This window comes from Thunnus albacares, chromosome 18, assembly GCF_914725855.1.
Source record: "Thunnus albacares chromosome 18, fThuAlb1.1, whole genome shotgun sequence".
Taxonomy (NCBI): Eukaryota; Metazoa; Chordata; class Actinopteri; order Scombriformes; family Scombridae; genus Thunnus; species Thunnus albacares.
Genome location: NC_058123.1, coordinates 3,479,166 through 3,494,148, shown reverse-complemented (window position 1 = coordinate 3,494,148; position 14,983 = coordinate 3,479,166). Strand labels below are relative to the sequence as shown.

The 14,983-nt window shown below is 39.3% G+C and overlaps 1 protein-coding gene across 3 annotated transcripts in view; it reads right to left on the bottom strand.

Moving 5' to 3' along the window:
• xrcc4 (X-ray repair complementing defective repair in Chinese hamster cells 4) overlaps positions 1-14,983 on the bottom strand; it is a 40,386-nt gene that overhangs the window by 5,237 nt on the left and 20,166 nt on the right. For 2 of the 3 annotated variants that reach the window (XM_044333017.1, XM_044333018.1), the window contains 2 exons: positions 14,602-14,762; positions 9,454-9,595 (listed from right to left, as the gene is read on the bottom strand). In XM_044333017.1, the coding sequence (XP_044188952.1) occupies positions 9,454-9,595; positions 14,602-14,762 (303 nt within the window). Of the gene's footprint in view, positions 1-178; positions 1,466-9,453; positions 9,596-14,601; positions 14,763-14,983 lie in introns of those variants that run through there. The other variant, XM_044333019.1, reaches the window with a different exon arrangement.

Genomic DNA, 14,983 nt, shown 5'->3' with positions numbered 1-14,983 from the left:
TGCTAGTAGCGGCTAATGTAGCCTGGAGCTGTTAGCCTCCAGCAGAGATGAGGAGCTACAGAAGTCTGGTAACCTCACTTCTTTCTAACTCTACACACCCAGATTTTTTTTTTTAACTTTTCAACCTTGTAATCTTCAGCCCCAACTGATGCTGACTCAAGTGACATCACTTGAGGCAATTTAGTAGATTTCACAGCAGCTCCCTCTGGAGACACAACAGTAGTCACTATGTCACCAAGCTTCTAGCATTGCCTATTTTGCAAGGACACAGGGATGAACTTTGCATTAAGATAATCCACATATCGCGCAGTTGACAGATTTTAATAGGGACTATTTATTCAGAAGAAAGTAGTTCCAGTGAAAACTTTTCATAGTAAGCTCTGTGGATGGTCCAGGGTAACCAGGACACTGGTTGGAAGGACAACTTGCTGCTGATTTTTTAAAATAAACTTTTTCCCGTTTTTAGAGCACAACAACCAAATTTCTCAATTGTTTTGGTATCATGGCAGTAATCTCAGAGAGACATATCTCAAAACCTGGACAAAAACACTGTGAATTATTAAACAACACTAGAGGTAAGGTGAGTGATAATTGTTTCTTGTCATTAATTTAGTCTGAACTCACCTTTCAAATGATTCTTTCTCTTTAAAGCCACTCACACTCATAAACAGAATCGTTCATTAACTCTACTCATTTTATATGAATGTAATAGATGCCACAGCTCAGTTGTTAGAGCATGTTAGAGGAACACAGCTCATACAATTAACTATAAAAACTCTGCGCTGATTATAATATAACACACAAGTAGTGAGGCTCCATCAGTCCCAAGTCTTGAAGTGATTATCTGTGATGGCTGGGAGTGATGTTTGATCGTTTACAGAACCAATCTGTGTGTGAACGAGAGAGACACAGTGTGTTTGACTGCAAGTTTCTCTGAGTTTCAATTCATGGGAAAACTACTTTTAGTATACAAACACATCTCAAGGACATGTTAACAGGAACTACAAGGAGTCAAAAATGAGAACATCAGGACGTCCAGCTGTGTAATGAAACTTAAAACTTTTCTCATTTTGTAAGAAAGAGAGTTCAACTTAGAGCTCCATAAAGATGCTTGTTTTGTGAAAGAATAAACATTTTGGCAATTACACTTATCTTTACTTCAGAGGGTGACTTTTAATGGACCAAACAACTTATCGATGAATCACAAAAACAATCGTCTATACTGAAAATAATCGTTAGTTGCAGCCCTAAAGGCATTATACTACATTTTTACATCTGGAAACAGACGCTGAAGTTGAAAAGTTAATCTTGATCTTCTCATCCTGCTCTCTAAATAAAAGCTAATATGTTTTTTTTCCCCAAAATGTGAAACTCTTTCTGTAATTTGTGATCATCTATGTCTTCTATTCATGTGGCCTTCTTTTACCCTGTTTATTTTCTGCTGCTCCTCTTCTCTGTGGACGACCTGCATGCAGAAAAACATGGCGGTAACAGAGAAAGGTGAACGGGGTTGAGTGATGGAAATGGAAAAAAACAATAGTGGGGTGTAGGACTGCCAACAGCCCTGAACCCCCCTATGTTTACAGCCACCTTTCAGACAAAGAGCTCTCTTCTGCAGCCGGTGTTTGCCAGCTCAGAGGGAGGCTGCGATCAAACATCCAGCCGGCCGCAGCTGCTCATCAGCTCACTGCTGCTTCTTGTTGAGCTGGTAATAAGCTGGTAATGGGCACCACTACCAGCTCCTGACAGCAGCTGGGGTTGGATGGCACCACTTATGGCCATCTGCATGTGGCACAGTTTACAGTGGTTGGCACACGGAGGAGGTTGTTGGACACAGTTTGTTGGAGGAGTTGTGAGGATCGCCACAGAAACAATGTCAGATTGAGACATGTCTTTGGAGTAATTTCTAAACGGCCACATCCAAAAAAGAAACTGGCAACTGGGAGATAGGGGAACAAGAAGACCAGTATTGAAAGGTTTTGGATGTACAGCAGCAAGGATTGAGAGCTGACTCTAAGTGTAGATTCAGGCACTGTAGACACAGCAGAGAGGAGTGTAAGGAGAAGAAAGAGAAGTAAAGAAAAGTAGAAAGTTGCATAATTATTTCTTTGAGACCACAGACTGACTTTGGCTCACCAGATCATGTCCAAGACCCCCCTTAGAAACGCCCCCGCTGAGCAGAGAATAATGGCATTCACCAAAATCCCTCAGACAAATTAAAGGGTTATGAAGAAAAACAAAAACACATTTTCTCACTAACTTCTGGTGGTATCTAGGCTTCAAGATATCTATCTGTGAGCTTTATGTAGCCTGGATCCAGACATCTGAATCACCATCCACATCTTCACTTTATTCAATGATTCAATCAGGTTTGACAGCTGTTGTCGCAAATGGAAAAACAATCCACCAATCAGAACTTCGAACGCAGGATCCAGAATCGGGACATCAGTTTCCTACATAGGTACTGTACATTCATGAAAAATAGCAACAAAACAATTCCTACAGAAATTTAGGCAAGTGTAGATAAGATGAATGGAGCTGTACAGATTGTTGTAAGTCAACTAAGAGAAATTAAACAGCATTTTTGTCTATTACAGATACACATCTGCTCTGTAAATCGCTTGTCCTGTGTTCTTTGAGGAAAATATCTGAGACCAAAAGTGAGAAATTTATTATTGTGCCCCATACTTTTACATTATTTCGATTAAATATTGTTCCATCATCCACTTATGTAGCTGGAGTCCTTATTTCCATACAGAAAATCTTTTTCACAAAGCCATAACATGTCGTTCTATTATAGGCAGAGCAGACGGTCACACTGAGCCTGATTGCATCCTGCTACACAACACAAGAGCCACAGACTCTGAACAACCTGAACAACCCACATTAGCTTTCCTTCTAAAGTCTCCTTCTTATCTCACCTACAAACATGAACACACGTCTTGTCCTGCACCTGCAACAAACATTCACCAGGGAAAAGTGCACCACTAACGTCAGTTAGCAGCGAGATAGCTAATTAGTTCAGCTGCAGCACATTAAACAGCAAGTAAACCTGTAATGTTCTTCACAGTCCCTGTTAGCTAAATGCTGTCTGTCCATGACTTGTAGCTACAGCAGTTTGTTTACTTTGTCTCTGTTCATACGGTGTAACACCGGTAGCCTGCCAGCTGCTGTCAATCAAACACAGACACCGGCCGCCTTCGACACAGGGTTAGGGTTAGTCAATCACTCTATCTTCTTGAACTGCCTTAAACATGGTGGCATTCAGGGACAGGCCTTTCAGTGGTTTGACCGATCAGCTTCTGTTAGAATTGATAATGTGTCCTCCTCCTATATTTAGCCTTATTTTGTTTTCTCTGTATTGTTAGGTTAGGTTGTTAGGCCAATGACACCCAGCTAAACCTCCCACTGACACCATGTGATCCATGCAGTGTTAACTCCCTCCTAAACTGCATTTAGGATGTAAAATCCTGGATGGCAAAAAGCTTCCTTCAGCTAAACCAGGATAAAACTGAGGTCCTAATCCTCGGCCCTGTGGACAACTCTGCAAACACATCCAATGCCCCTCGAGCCTCTGTCACTGAATGTGAGGTCCCACGCAAGAAATATTGTTATTTTTGACTCTGGTTTAAAATTTGACAAACAACTTACTTGTTAGTACTGGCTTCTTCCATCTTAGAGCACTTGCAAAGTTAAAATCATTCCTGTCCGTTAAAGATTTGGAGACCGTAGTTCAAGCTATTATTACCTCTAGCCTCGACTACTGCAATTCTCTCTATGTAGGAATCAGTCAGTCAGCCCTATCTCACCTGTAGCTGGTTCAAAATGCAGCAGTGAGACTCTTCACTGGTACTAAGAAGAATTTTACAAAACTATTAATAACAAATTTGAAAAACATGTTGACATTAATTTTGACTGCAAAGAGGGACGGTTAAATGTGATTACAGAATGATCAACCTTCATTAATTGATTTTTTTGGACACTTTGAGGGCAGCATAACAAGCTTTAAAACACAACACTGACATAATATAAGTTGATATGTTGAACTTGTTAGCAAACAGTTGCTTATTTCCACATCCAGCAGTTACGGAGCAACATTATCATTCATGTGGAGTCGTGTTTCTGTCCACCTGGTGAATGTAAATATTCACTCTCTTTTAGCTCTGTTTTTGCTCTCTACCAACTGCTGAGGGAAATATCTGGCTCTTTAGGTGCTAAATGCTCCGCTATGTTCACCAGCTAGTCTACAGCTAACTGTGTCTGTTTGCAGTAACATGGTTAAACAGAATCAGTGTCCCTGCTACTCTCACAGAACATGCAGATTTTATTGAAACTTCATTGATCGTCATTTTTCAATTCTGTGAGCACATCAAAAACTATTTCCTCCACTTCCATTGTATTGATGTGGAGGCAGAAAACTGGCAGATAAATATCTCAAAACCTGAACAAATATAACAAAAACTAATTTAGTTTATTTTTTAATTAGGTGAACCCACCCTGATGCAGCCTTCTGATCTTTTCCTAACTCTCATTAGTGGAGCTGTGTGTTCACATAAAGTCCAGAGTGGAAAAGGTCCTCCTCCTGAGGCGAGCTCTACCAGCTGGCCTGCCTAAAGCCACGGCAGCATGTGTTTGTGTGGTTAAAGAGATAAAAACCGAGTGAGGACACTCAGATAGAAAAGAGAATCGTGAAGCTGCTGAAATCATAAACCTGCAGGACAACGCTGCTCTTTTATCACCAATAAACTCTGAATTTGATATTCCCTTTCCAAGGAATGTTGTAAATGCGATAACGCCCTAAAGGTGGACAGCTGGGTTTTCCCTTTGGATGTAAAGACAATGGCAGAAATGGAAACTGCTGCTTAAAAGAGCTCTGAAACTGGAACAAGGTCATTCTGCTGGTCAAACTGACTCCTGTTGAGCTCTGCAGCCATCTATGGCAAAAACATATGTCATGTATGAAGCTACGTGTGTGGTGACATGTTTAGTTTTGGTTTTAAAAACATGAAAAACTGACTTTCAGGCTTCTTTGCAGATAGAGACGATCCACCTCCCATGACTGTTTGCCATCTCTAAGGTTGTGTCACCACCAAAATATGTTAAATTTAAACCACTTGTAATACTTGTATTTATTTTTACTTACAATTTTTACTTATTTTTTTACTTTTATTCACTCTGTATTCTTTTTTGTATCTTTCTTTGTATGATTTTTCTATATTTTTTATTACAGTCTAATCTGCCAGTTTATTGTTACGTCAATAAAATCAGAAAATAGTGCAAAATGACTTTCACATTTTCCTAAAGCTCCAGGAGACGTCTTCAAACTGGATCCAAAATCCAAAGATGTGCAATTAATTATCACATAAGACAAAAGAAAGCAGCAAAACCTCACAACTGAGAAGCTGAAATCCATAAAGGTTCATGTTTTAGCTGACAAATAAGCAACTAACAAAATTGTTTCCAATTAATTTTCTGTTGATTAATTATTGTTTCATCTTTACTTTTATTCTTTTGGAGCTTGTTTTATTCCTTTTTTTTTTAATCCTCCCTGTTTTCATTGAGTTTATTGGAAAAATAAACTATAACTTCACAACTCCTACTGAGGAAATAAATCAAAATGAAGCCTAATGGCTTATTTCCATTATGATCCTCCAACATTTAACACTACGTACGACCAAAACACCAGTCAAGACAAAACAAATATAAAAAGCTGAAGTGTTCTTGGCTCTCTTCATGATATAAATCATTTAAAGCACAGTCATTTACAATAGAACGATTCTGTGGCGAATTCAGTTCATTTCAGCATTAATTTTAATATTAGTGGTGAGTCTTACATGTGAAGTTCAACTCTGGTGAACTTTAACAGCTGTCCAACAGTCCTGACTTCTAATTATTATTCCAACAAAGTTCTGTTATAAAACACCTGTGACGTCTGTTCCTATAAGAGAAAACTTTCATCATTTAATTTAACAATATCTAAAAGACTGATTTTGATTACACATATTTCATTATTGTAACTGTTGTTTTGTGTTTGCCTGATTATACTGATAAAACAGAAGACTGGAGACAAAAGGACATATATAATATATATATATATACACTCACTTTATTAGGAACACCTGTGCAATCTAATCTCTACAACAGCTCTGCCATAAATTCTACTTTTTTCTAATTTTGTCCACCGTACACCTCAATAATAAAAATAAAGTAGAATTATCACCTTTCTGCCAATGTCAACAAAGACTGAAAATGTAGAAGCTTCGTAAAAGTAGAACTTATGGCATAGTTGTTTGGATTACATTAGATTTTACAGGTGTTCCTGATAAAAGTGCTCAGTAACTCTTCATTAAATTAAATGATGAACAATATAAATGTCTCGGTACAGTAAAAATAGAAAGAAGCTCAGAGAGATACTGTGACTGTGTTTTGATTTGAAGTTCCCAGCTTGTTAGCTTGTTAGCAGTTAGCTCATGAGCTACAGCAGTTCTGTAGAGCTGCGTTTTTTTTCATGCTGGGCGAATGTTGAACGAGGCCAAACATTCTCAGTTTGCAGACTCTCAAATGTAAATATTTGCTGCTTTTCTCTGTTTTAAATCACTGTGAACTGAATATCTTCAGGTTGTTTGGACAAGGAAAACTATATGTAGACTTCACCTTAGACCCTTCACTATTTTCTGACATTTCATGCACTAAATAAATCGCTGATTAATCAAAATAAAAGAACTGAGCTTAATGATTAGCAGCAGCTGTGATTATTAGCGCAGCTACAGTAACGAACCGGCTCTGTGTGATTTTTGGATTTGCATCAAAATACTTGTTGATGATATCTGTGGATGTTTAACACACACTTGGCTGCAGAGCTCCGCACATTCCTTCACATATTTACATCACTGATTGTGCTGCGGTCAATCAGCGGTTTACGAGCCGCTGCTGCTGTTTACGTACTTCAACAACTCGCTCCCATCTGGATGTTCAGGTCAGAAGGTTAAGCTGGTCGAGAGCGACTGCAGATTGGGTGTAATTACCCGACATAAAGAAGATCCCTGACGGGGAACTTTTATGATGTTTGATTTTCCCATTCATCAGGATACCAGGAGGGCGAGAAGCAAGAGAGAAGAGGGAGAAGAGGAAGAGGAGGGGGGAGGGGGGGGTGAGAGAACAGTGAGGAATCTAAAGAGAAGCTTTTAGTTAGAAAAATACCGTATTGATCAGAATAGACAACGATATTTTATGCTGGAAACTACATTTGACTTTGACTTCTTCTTCTACATTATGGGTTGTTTGTAGCATTAGCGTTGCTAGGCTAGCCAGTTTCTTACAGTGTGTTTATATTGAGTCTGTTAGAGTGTTTAGGTAGCTCAGTTTAACCCGCAGGAGTTTCTGAGGGCTCGTTTAATGAAGACATATTACGCTTTTTGTGGTTTCTTGTCATTTATATTAAGGGCTGCAACTAATGATTATTTTCTTGATTGATCGATCAGTTGTTTGTCCATAAAATGTTGACATAAAACGGTGAAAAATGCTGATCGGTGTTTCCCAAAAGACCAAGAGGACGTCCTCAAATATCTTGTTTTGTCCACAACTCAAAGATATTCAGTTTATTATCATAGAGGACTAAAGAAACCAGAAAATATTCACATTTAAGAAGCTGAAATCAAAGAATTTGGATATTTTCTTCTTAAAATACAACTCAAAACGGTTAATTGGCAATTTATTTAATAGTTGACAACTAAACTGACTAATTGTTGCAGCTCTAATTTATATCCTGTTATGATGTCAGATGTTAAACATGGTCAAAGTTCCAAAACTTGAGGTGAACATGTGTAAAATGCTGCCTGCAAGTCAACAGTCAGGGCTTCAACCTGCTCTCAACGGCCGTCTGTTCTGTAGCTTTGGTTGCTAAGGTGGTTGCTAAGGTGTTTCCATGTGTTGTTCACTCTCATATTTCAGATCTGATTCAGCTCCAACATTTACAGATGGATTTGAGAAGTTGACATTTGGAGTAAAGAAGGAGAAAAAGAAGTGAAATCCTGCTACTATAGTTTGTTTAAGTAGCCTCCGGAGCCGAAGGAAGCTTCCTGAAGCTGACCAATCAGAAAAGAGTGGGCTCATCGGGAGGGCGGGGCCTTAAAGAGACAGGCGCTAAAACGGTCTGTTTCAGACAGAGGCTGAACTGAGGGGCTGCATAAAGGACCAGTAGAAGATAAATAAGGAGTTATTAACTGTAAATCATGCAAGTCAAAAGTCTTCAACCTGCTTGGAACATTTTCTTCTACTTTAAAGACGAGCTGATGTCAGCTCATCACATTTTTCCACGTTTCCACAGACAAAAATGTTTAATTGAGAAAAAAATCATGAAAAATGAATTAATAATAAAAACAATCATTAGCTTATTACGCACACCAGAACAGGTTCATGGGTAATTTGCCATCATTAATAGATTGTTCTGTTGTGTGGATGAAAACCTCTCTCACCAGTAGCAGCAGTCTCTATACACACACCACACAAAACAACCTCTTGCACAAAAAAAAAAAAAAAAAATACCAAAACCACAAATTTCCTCAAACTCACGTTGCCTCCTCCTCACAAAAGAATATAAATATGGGCCTGGAAAACTTCACGATATGTTCCCTGCACCGTGTTTTTCTGTCACGGAGGAAATAAATTCATGTCGTGTGGAAACGAGACGAAACATCTTTCAACGTCTGAAATGAATCGGGGTCCGAAATCATCCTGTCAAACGGCCAAGAAATGACTCAAAAAAGACAAACAGACAGTCTGAGAAACTGCCAGAAAAAATAACACTGATGCATCCAAGAGGCTGATAGAGAGCGTGTGAATGTGTGACTGATGGACAAGCCACACTAATGTGGGATTTACCTTCTGATTTAATGGGTTTTTATTTCATTTTTTATGAGAGAAAATCCTCAAAGGATGAGGACTCTCTCTTCCTCTGGGATTAAGGATGTCTCAGAGAAACGTTCCTAACAGGGACGAGTGTGAAAGTGTGTCGCATCTTCAAAAAGTCTTATTCGAAAAACAGCTGTTGGAAAAGGGGCGTCCTCTTATATTCAGGCCAATACGGTAATTAAAAACATGAGCTATTTTCCAGGTGGACATCATCATCATCATTTCTTTTCTTCTACAGAGAAAGAAGGAAGAAGGGAGGTTGTGTTTTAACTCGCAACAATAAAGCACATTTAAATGTGTTTCTGTGAGCTATTTTTGGGTCGGAGGCGTCACACCCCGGCTAAATGAACAAATTTAAAGGATAAATGTATGAGCAGTTTATTAGCTGAAAAGCCAGTAAAGTGCTCTGAGACAGACATTAACTGACACCATAAAGCAGGAGGTTTTTATGTTCAAGCAGCACAAACACAGAGCGACACAGACGGGAGCGACGTTACATGTGTGTTTTTTTGTTTTGTGTGTGTACTGCGGACTCCTACCTACCTCTTTCTCTGGGAGGTCTGCGGGTGAGGTCGCTTAACTGCCGGGTCCTGGTCCCCGAGGTGACGGAAGCGGCGCTTACGACAGGGCGCGACGTCCGTGATGTCACTCAGGCTGTCGTCCAATGGGGTCGGAGTAGAGGACTCTGAGGGGAAAGGTGAATCGGTCATGTGTTTGGAGGCTGCAACTAACGATTGTTTTCTAGATTAATGTGTGAATTTTGGTCAATAAAACATCAATGAAACATCTCCAAATGTCTCGTTTTGTCTGTAGATATCAACACTGATCTCTAAATTTGTTTGAAATTGCGATTGACAAAGTCCAGAATTGATTAATTTTGATTCAAGTCTAATCTTGATTGAACTACATCAGATAAATATAATAATATCCTATGAAGTGCTTCTCAATTTATCTTGGGAACTTGAACTTGAACATTCAGATAAAAATTAATTCATTCATTTTACTCAGCCCTATCTGTCTGACCAGCAGTTCAAAACCCAAAGATATTTAATTTACTATAATGTAAGAGAATAAAAAGGATTAAATGCTCACATCTGAGAACATGAAACTAGGGCAGCAACTAACTATTATTTTCATTTTTCAATTAACTGATCAGTCCTTTGATCTAAAAAAGAAGAAGAAAAATCTTGATTGGTAAATTTCCAGGGTATAAATGGGATAACGCACTTCCAGGTGTGCAGCAGCAGCAGCAGATTTTAAAACACACAGCAAACACCTGCGTCATTCCTTGAAATTGAACAACCAGTTTGAACAGTCGGGTTACGTCATTCACAGCAGTTTCCAAGAAAGGAATGACTTTTTTCTTCTTCTTTCTACTGTTTTCGAGGCTGAAAGACAGCGGTCGGCGTCCCCGCCAACATCTGACTCTGCTTTCATCACCTCTGCTCTCTCCCTCTGTTCTTAAACATGAGGATAGCGGGAGGACGAGTGTGTGGAACAACAACAGAGAGGCAGCTGGCTCTCCACCCGCGAATCGGCTCGTTTCCATGGATCAAAGAGCAGAAGAGAAACGAGGGTGGAAAATGTGGGGAAACATGCTTAAAATTACGTGTTCTTCCTTTTTTTTTTCGTAGGTTAATTTTCACTGATATATTTCTCTCCGTTCGGTTTGGTGACAGCTTTCCACTTTGTCCTCCCTGTTTGAATGAACACACTGACTCACATCTTTAAAACAGTCTGTAAAAACTGTCTGTTAAACTCAACACAAAAGAGCTCCAGCAAGTAAAACTTTAACAAAGAAGACTAAGTACACAGGTGCTAATGACTTGATGGTTTGATCCTTTTAATGGTTTTCTCTTCTGTTTGTGATTTCTTGTCGAAACAATGAATCAAAAGACAATTTGTGAAGTGAAAGAAGAGAATTATCAGTGACTCTGCAGCTCCTCTCGGCTTTACAGAGCTTTATAACGAGTTTCAGCTCATTGTTTATCTGTCCGGCTGCAACTTTCCTGTTTTAATTCACTCTCAGCGCTCTCATAGTGTTGTTTTCAGAGATAAAGCTCTAAAAAGCCTCTGTACACTACCTGCTCAGCACCAAACAGACACAGTTAGCTGTAGACTAGCTGGTGAACATAGTGGAGCATTTAGCAGCTAAAGAGCCAGATATTTCCCTCAGGAGTTGGTAGAGAGCAAAAACAGAGCTAAAAGAGAGTGAATATTGGACTTACATTCACCAGTTGGACAGAAACACGACTCCAGATGAATGATAATGTTGCTCCGTAACTGCTGGATGTGGAAATAAGCAACTGATTGCTAAAAAGTTCAACATATCAACTTAAAAGCTGATGATGTGTCATATCATATGACGTGATATGTTGCTGAAGATTTCAGAAGCAGAATTTTTTCAGGTGGCTTCCAGCAGCATGTTTATGGTTTATATTCTGGTGTTTGGTTTTCAAAGGGAAGTATACTTTTTAGTTTTTTAGTATAGTTTTCTGAACAGAATGATGTAAATGACCACTTTATAAGAACTTTTTAAAACATGCTCAACCAATCAGTTGAGATGTCCTTTATTGGTAAAGAGAGTATTGCTTTATCTTTTTTAAATGTATTAATTTATTTATTTTTTAATAAAAGCTAGAAAAGCTCACAATGACAATGCTAACATGGTGATATTTTGCAGGTAAAAATGTTTACTATGTTCACCACCTTAGTTTAGTGATAGATTTTAAAATTCAATATTTAATTCATTGCTTCTTCCTGGCTGGGGCAAATAAAAGATCATTATACACTTGAGCCACAACGATTAGTCGATTAATTGATTAACACAAAATTATTCTGCAACTATTTTGATAATTAATTATTTGGTTTCAGTCATTTTTCAAGCAAAAATGCCAAAAGTTCTCTAGTTCCAGCTTATTAAAAGTGAATGACTGTTATGATGTTGGATGTCAAAACATGAGGGGAACATGTGTAGAAATGCTCCCTGAAAGTCAAAAGTCAGGGCTTCAATCTGCTCCGAACGCTTTGTTTGCAAAAATGACCTCAACTTCCTCCTCGTGATGATGTCAGATTGTTCGCTCCTGCCCACAAACAGCCGTCCGCTCTGTAGCCTCGGTTGCTAACGTTGTTGTAAAGAAGGAGAAAAAGAAGTGAAATCCTGCTACTATAGTTTGTTTACGTAGCCTCCGGAGCCGAAAGAGGAAGCTTCCTGAAGGTGACCAATCAAGACAGAGTGGGTTCATCAGGAGGGCGGGGCCTTAAAGAGACAGGAGCTAAAACGGCCTGTTTCAGACAGAGGCTGAACTGAGGGGCTGCATAAAGGACCAGTAGAAGATAAATAATAACTGGAAAGCATGCAAATATATTCCAGTAAAGCCCCAGAATATAAATATAGAGCTGGAAAATATGCAGAATATGTCCTCTTTAAGATTCTGGACTGTTGGTCAGACAAAAACAAGCAAATAAAAGACATCACTATGAGCTCTAAGAAATGGTAAATGGCATTTTTTCACTATCTTTTTTACATTTCACAGACAAAGTGAATCAATTAATGAAGAATAATAAATTCTAAAAAATAATTGATAGTTGCAGCCCTATTATGCACACACAGTTACTTCACCAGAATGGGTTCATGGGTAATTTGACAGCATTAGTAGATTGTTTTGTTGTGTGGATGAAAACCTCTCTCACCAGTAGCAGCAGTCTCTATATACACACTCAACACAAAACAACCTCATGAGCATAAATATCGAAACCACAGATTTCCTAAAACTCTCTTTGCCCCCTCCTCTCTATCTGTTGGTCCTAACTGGCAGCGGCACGCGGGCCCTCTGAGTCATTGTCGTAGCAACAGAGAACAACACAAGTTTTCCTTCATCAGACGAAAGGGGGGGGGGGGAGGACTGGAGTAAAGGGGACACCACCTACACCGCCCCCTCCAAAAAAAAAAACCTTGACGTATCAAACCTGACCTGGCTTCATGTGGAGGATTTAAAGTGTGTGAGAAAGTGGAAAAATCAGGGATGTAAGTAACTGTGAGGAGGGTAAAAGGGTAAAAAAAAAACCCCTCTTAGAGCCCAGTTTTCTTCCATGATACGTAACCGATGTTCTATCTAAATCCATACTCCACTACACTCCATACATCCTGCCTCCAGCTGATGGCGCATTAATCAAATCCCAAGCCATCTGGGAGCAGAAGTTGGGAGGTTGATGGAGTGTAATGTCAACGTTGGAAGCTGCTTGTATTTAAAGGTGTTTTGGGATTGTCAGTTTACGGAGGCCCCGACTCTCCAGATTACATAATTCCTCAGTGATGTCATGGTTAGTGTCTGGGCCTGAAAAAAGACGCCTGGTGCAAAACACACTCAGCTACCATGACGACAGCTCAACGAAAATATCATATTTTACTAATTATGGAACTCTTGATGTGACAATACTTGATCTAAAAAAAAAAAAAAAACTAACATTGCTGATTTGACAACGTGGCTGTTCTGCTCTGAGAAAACTTTTCAAGCATGTTGGATATGTTTGCCCGCACCTCATTCAGTGATGTCACAGCAGGTGTTTTCCATCAAGTCGGAGCACCTGCAACAGTAATTTTCTGCCCTACATGATTTAATGTTGACTTACGTATTTGCATGCCAAAATTCAATACTTTCTGCAGGTGATCCATTAAAGTACCCTGTCAGAATATTCAGTTAATTTATAGTGAGATGTAGACATACTAGTACAAAGACAGAGTCATAACTGTAAAACTTTCTGCCTGTAACTGAGGTTCTTGGAAAAAAAAAAAAAAAATCCCCTTTCGAGGAATTTCAACGCAGTACTAAAGATTATGTGTTGTTGTAACTTGTAACTTCAATTATACCATCACCGGGGTATGTGATGTTAGTAATTAGCAGCACTTTAACCAGAGGGTCAGTGAAGTGAGCTGCTGTGAGACGTATGCTTTTAGTGATTTTCTGTCATTTGTATCCTGTTATGATGTCAGATGTTAAACACGGTCAAAGTTACAAAACCTGAGGTGAACGTATGTAGAAATGCTGCCTGCAAGTCAAAAGTCAGGGTTTAAACCTGCTCTCAAGGGCCGTCTGTTCTGTAGCTTTGGTTGCTAAGGTGGTTGCTAAGATGGTTGCTAAGGTGTTTCCATGTGTTGTCCACTCTCATATTTCAGATCTAAGTCAGCTCCAACATGTATGGATGGATTTGAGAGGTTGACATTTGGAGTAAAGAAGGAGAAAAAGAAGTGAAATCCTGCTACTATAGTTCGTTTACGTAGCCTCCAGAGGAAGCTTCCTGAAGCTGACCAATCAGAACAGAGTGGGTTCATCAGGAGGGCAGGGCCTTAAAGAGACAGGAGCTACAACGGCCTGTTTCAGACAGAGGCTGAACCGAGGGGCTGCATAAAAGGGCCAGTATAAGATAAATAAGAAGTTATTAACTGTAAATCAGGTAGATATTCCACTAGAGCCCCAGAATATAAATACAGACCTTGAAATATGCAGAATATGTGTCCTTTAAATGACCCTAGCAGCAACTACCACAGCTAGATGTTGGCTCTAAAAAACATCAGTATGATGTATTAATCACGTCATACTGATCCAGAGTAGCTGCTGATCATTTACTGCCTGTATTCGTGCACACACATTGAGAATATTAAATTCTCTCACACACTGACAGAGATCTTACCCCGAGCAGCAGGTCGAGCCGAGGCCGGGTTAGTCTGCTCTTCCTCTGGCTCCTCGTCGGTGCTACCTCCATACTCATCCTCTTCAGCCACCTCCTCCTCCTCCTGACCTGCTGTTTGGTCTGATTTTACTGAATTTCCCTTTTTCTTTCCCTCAGAACTCCTACAAAAGACACCAGAGAGTGAACATTGATTTGGTTATACAATAGTTTAAAAAATCACATTCAAGCTTACATTAAGAATTAATAATACACATTAAATATAACATAAGTTTGACAACAAAGCTGATGAATCAGAAGATTGCAGTAATTAAGGAAACATGAGTCAAAAGCTATTGAGCAATTTATTGAGCAAGGATTTCCTGAGAGTTTTCAGTTGTCTGAA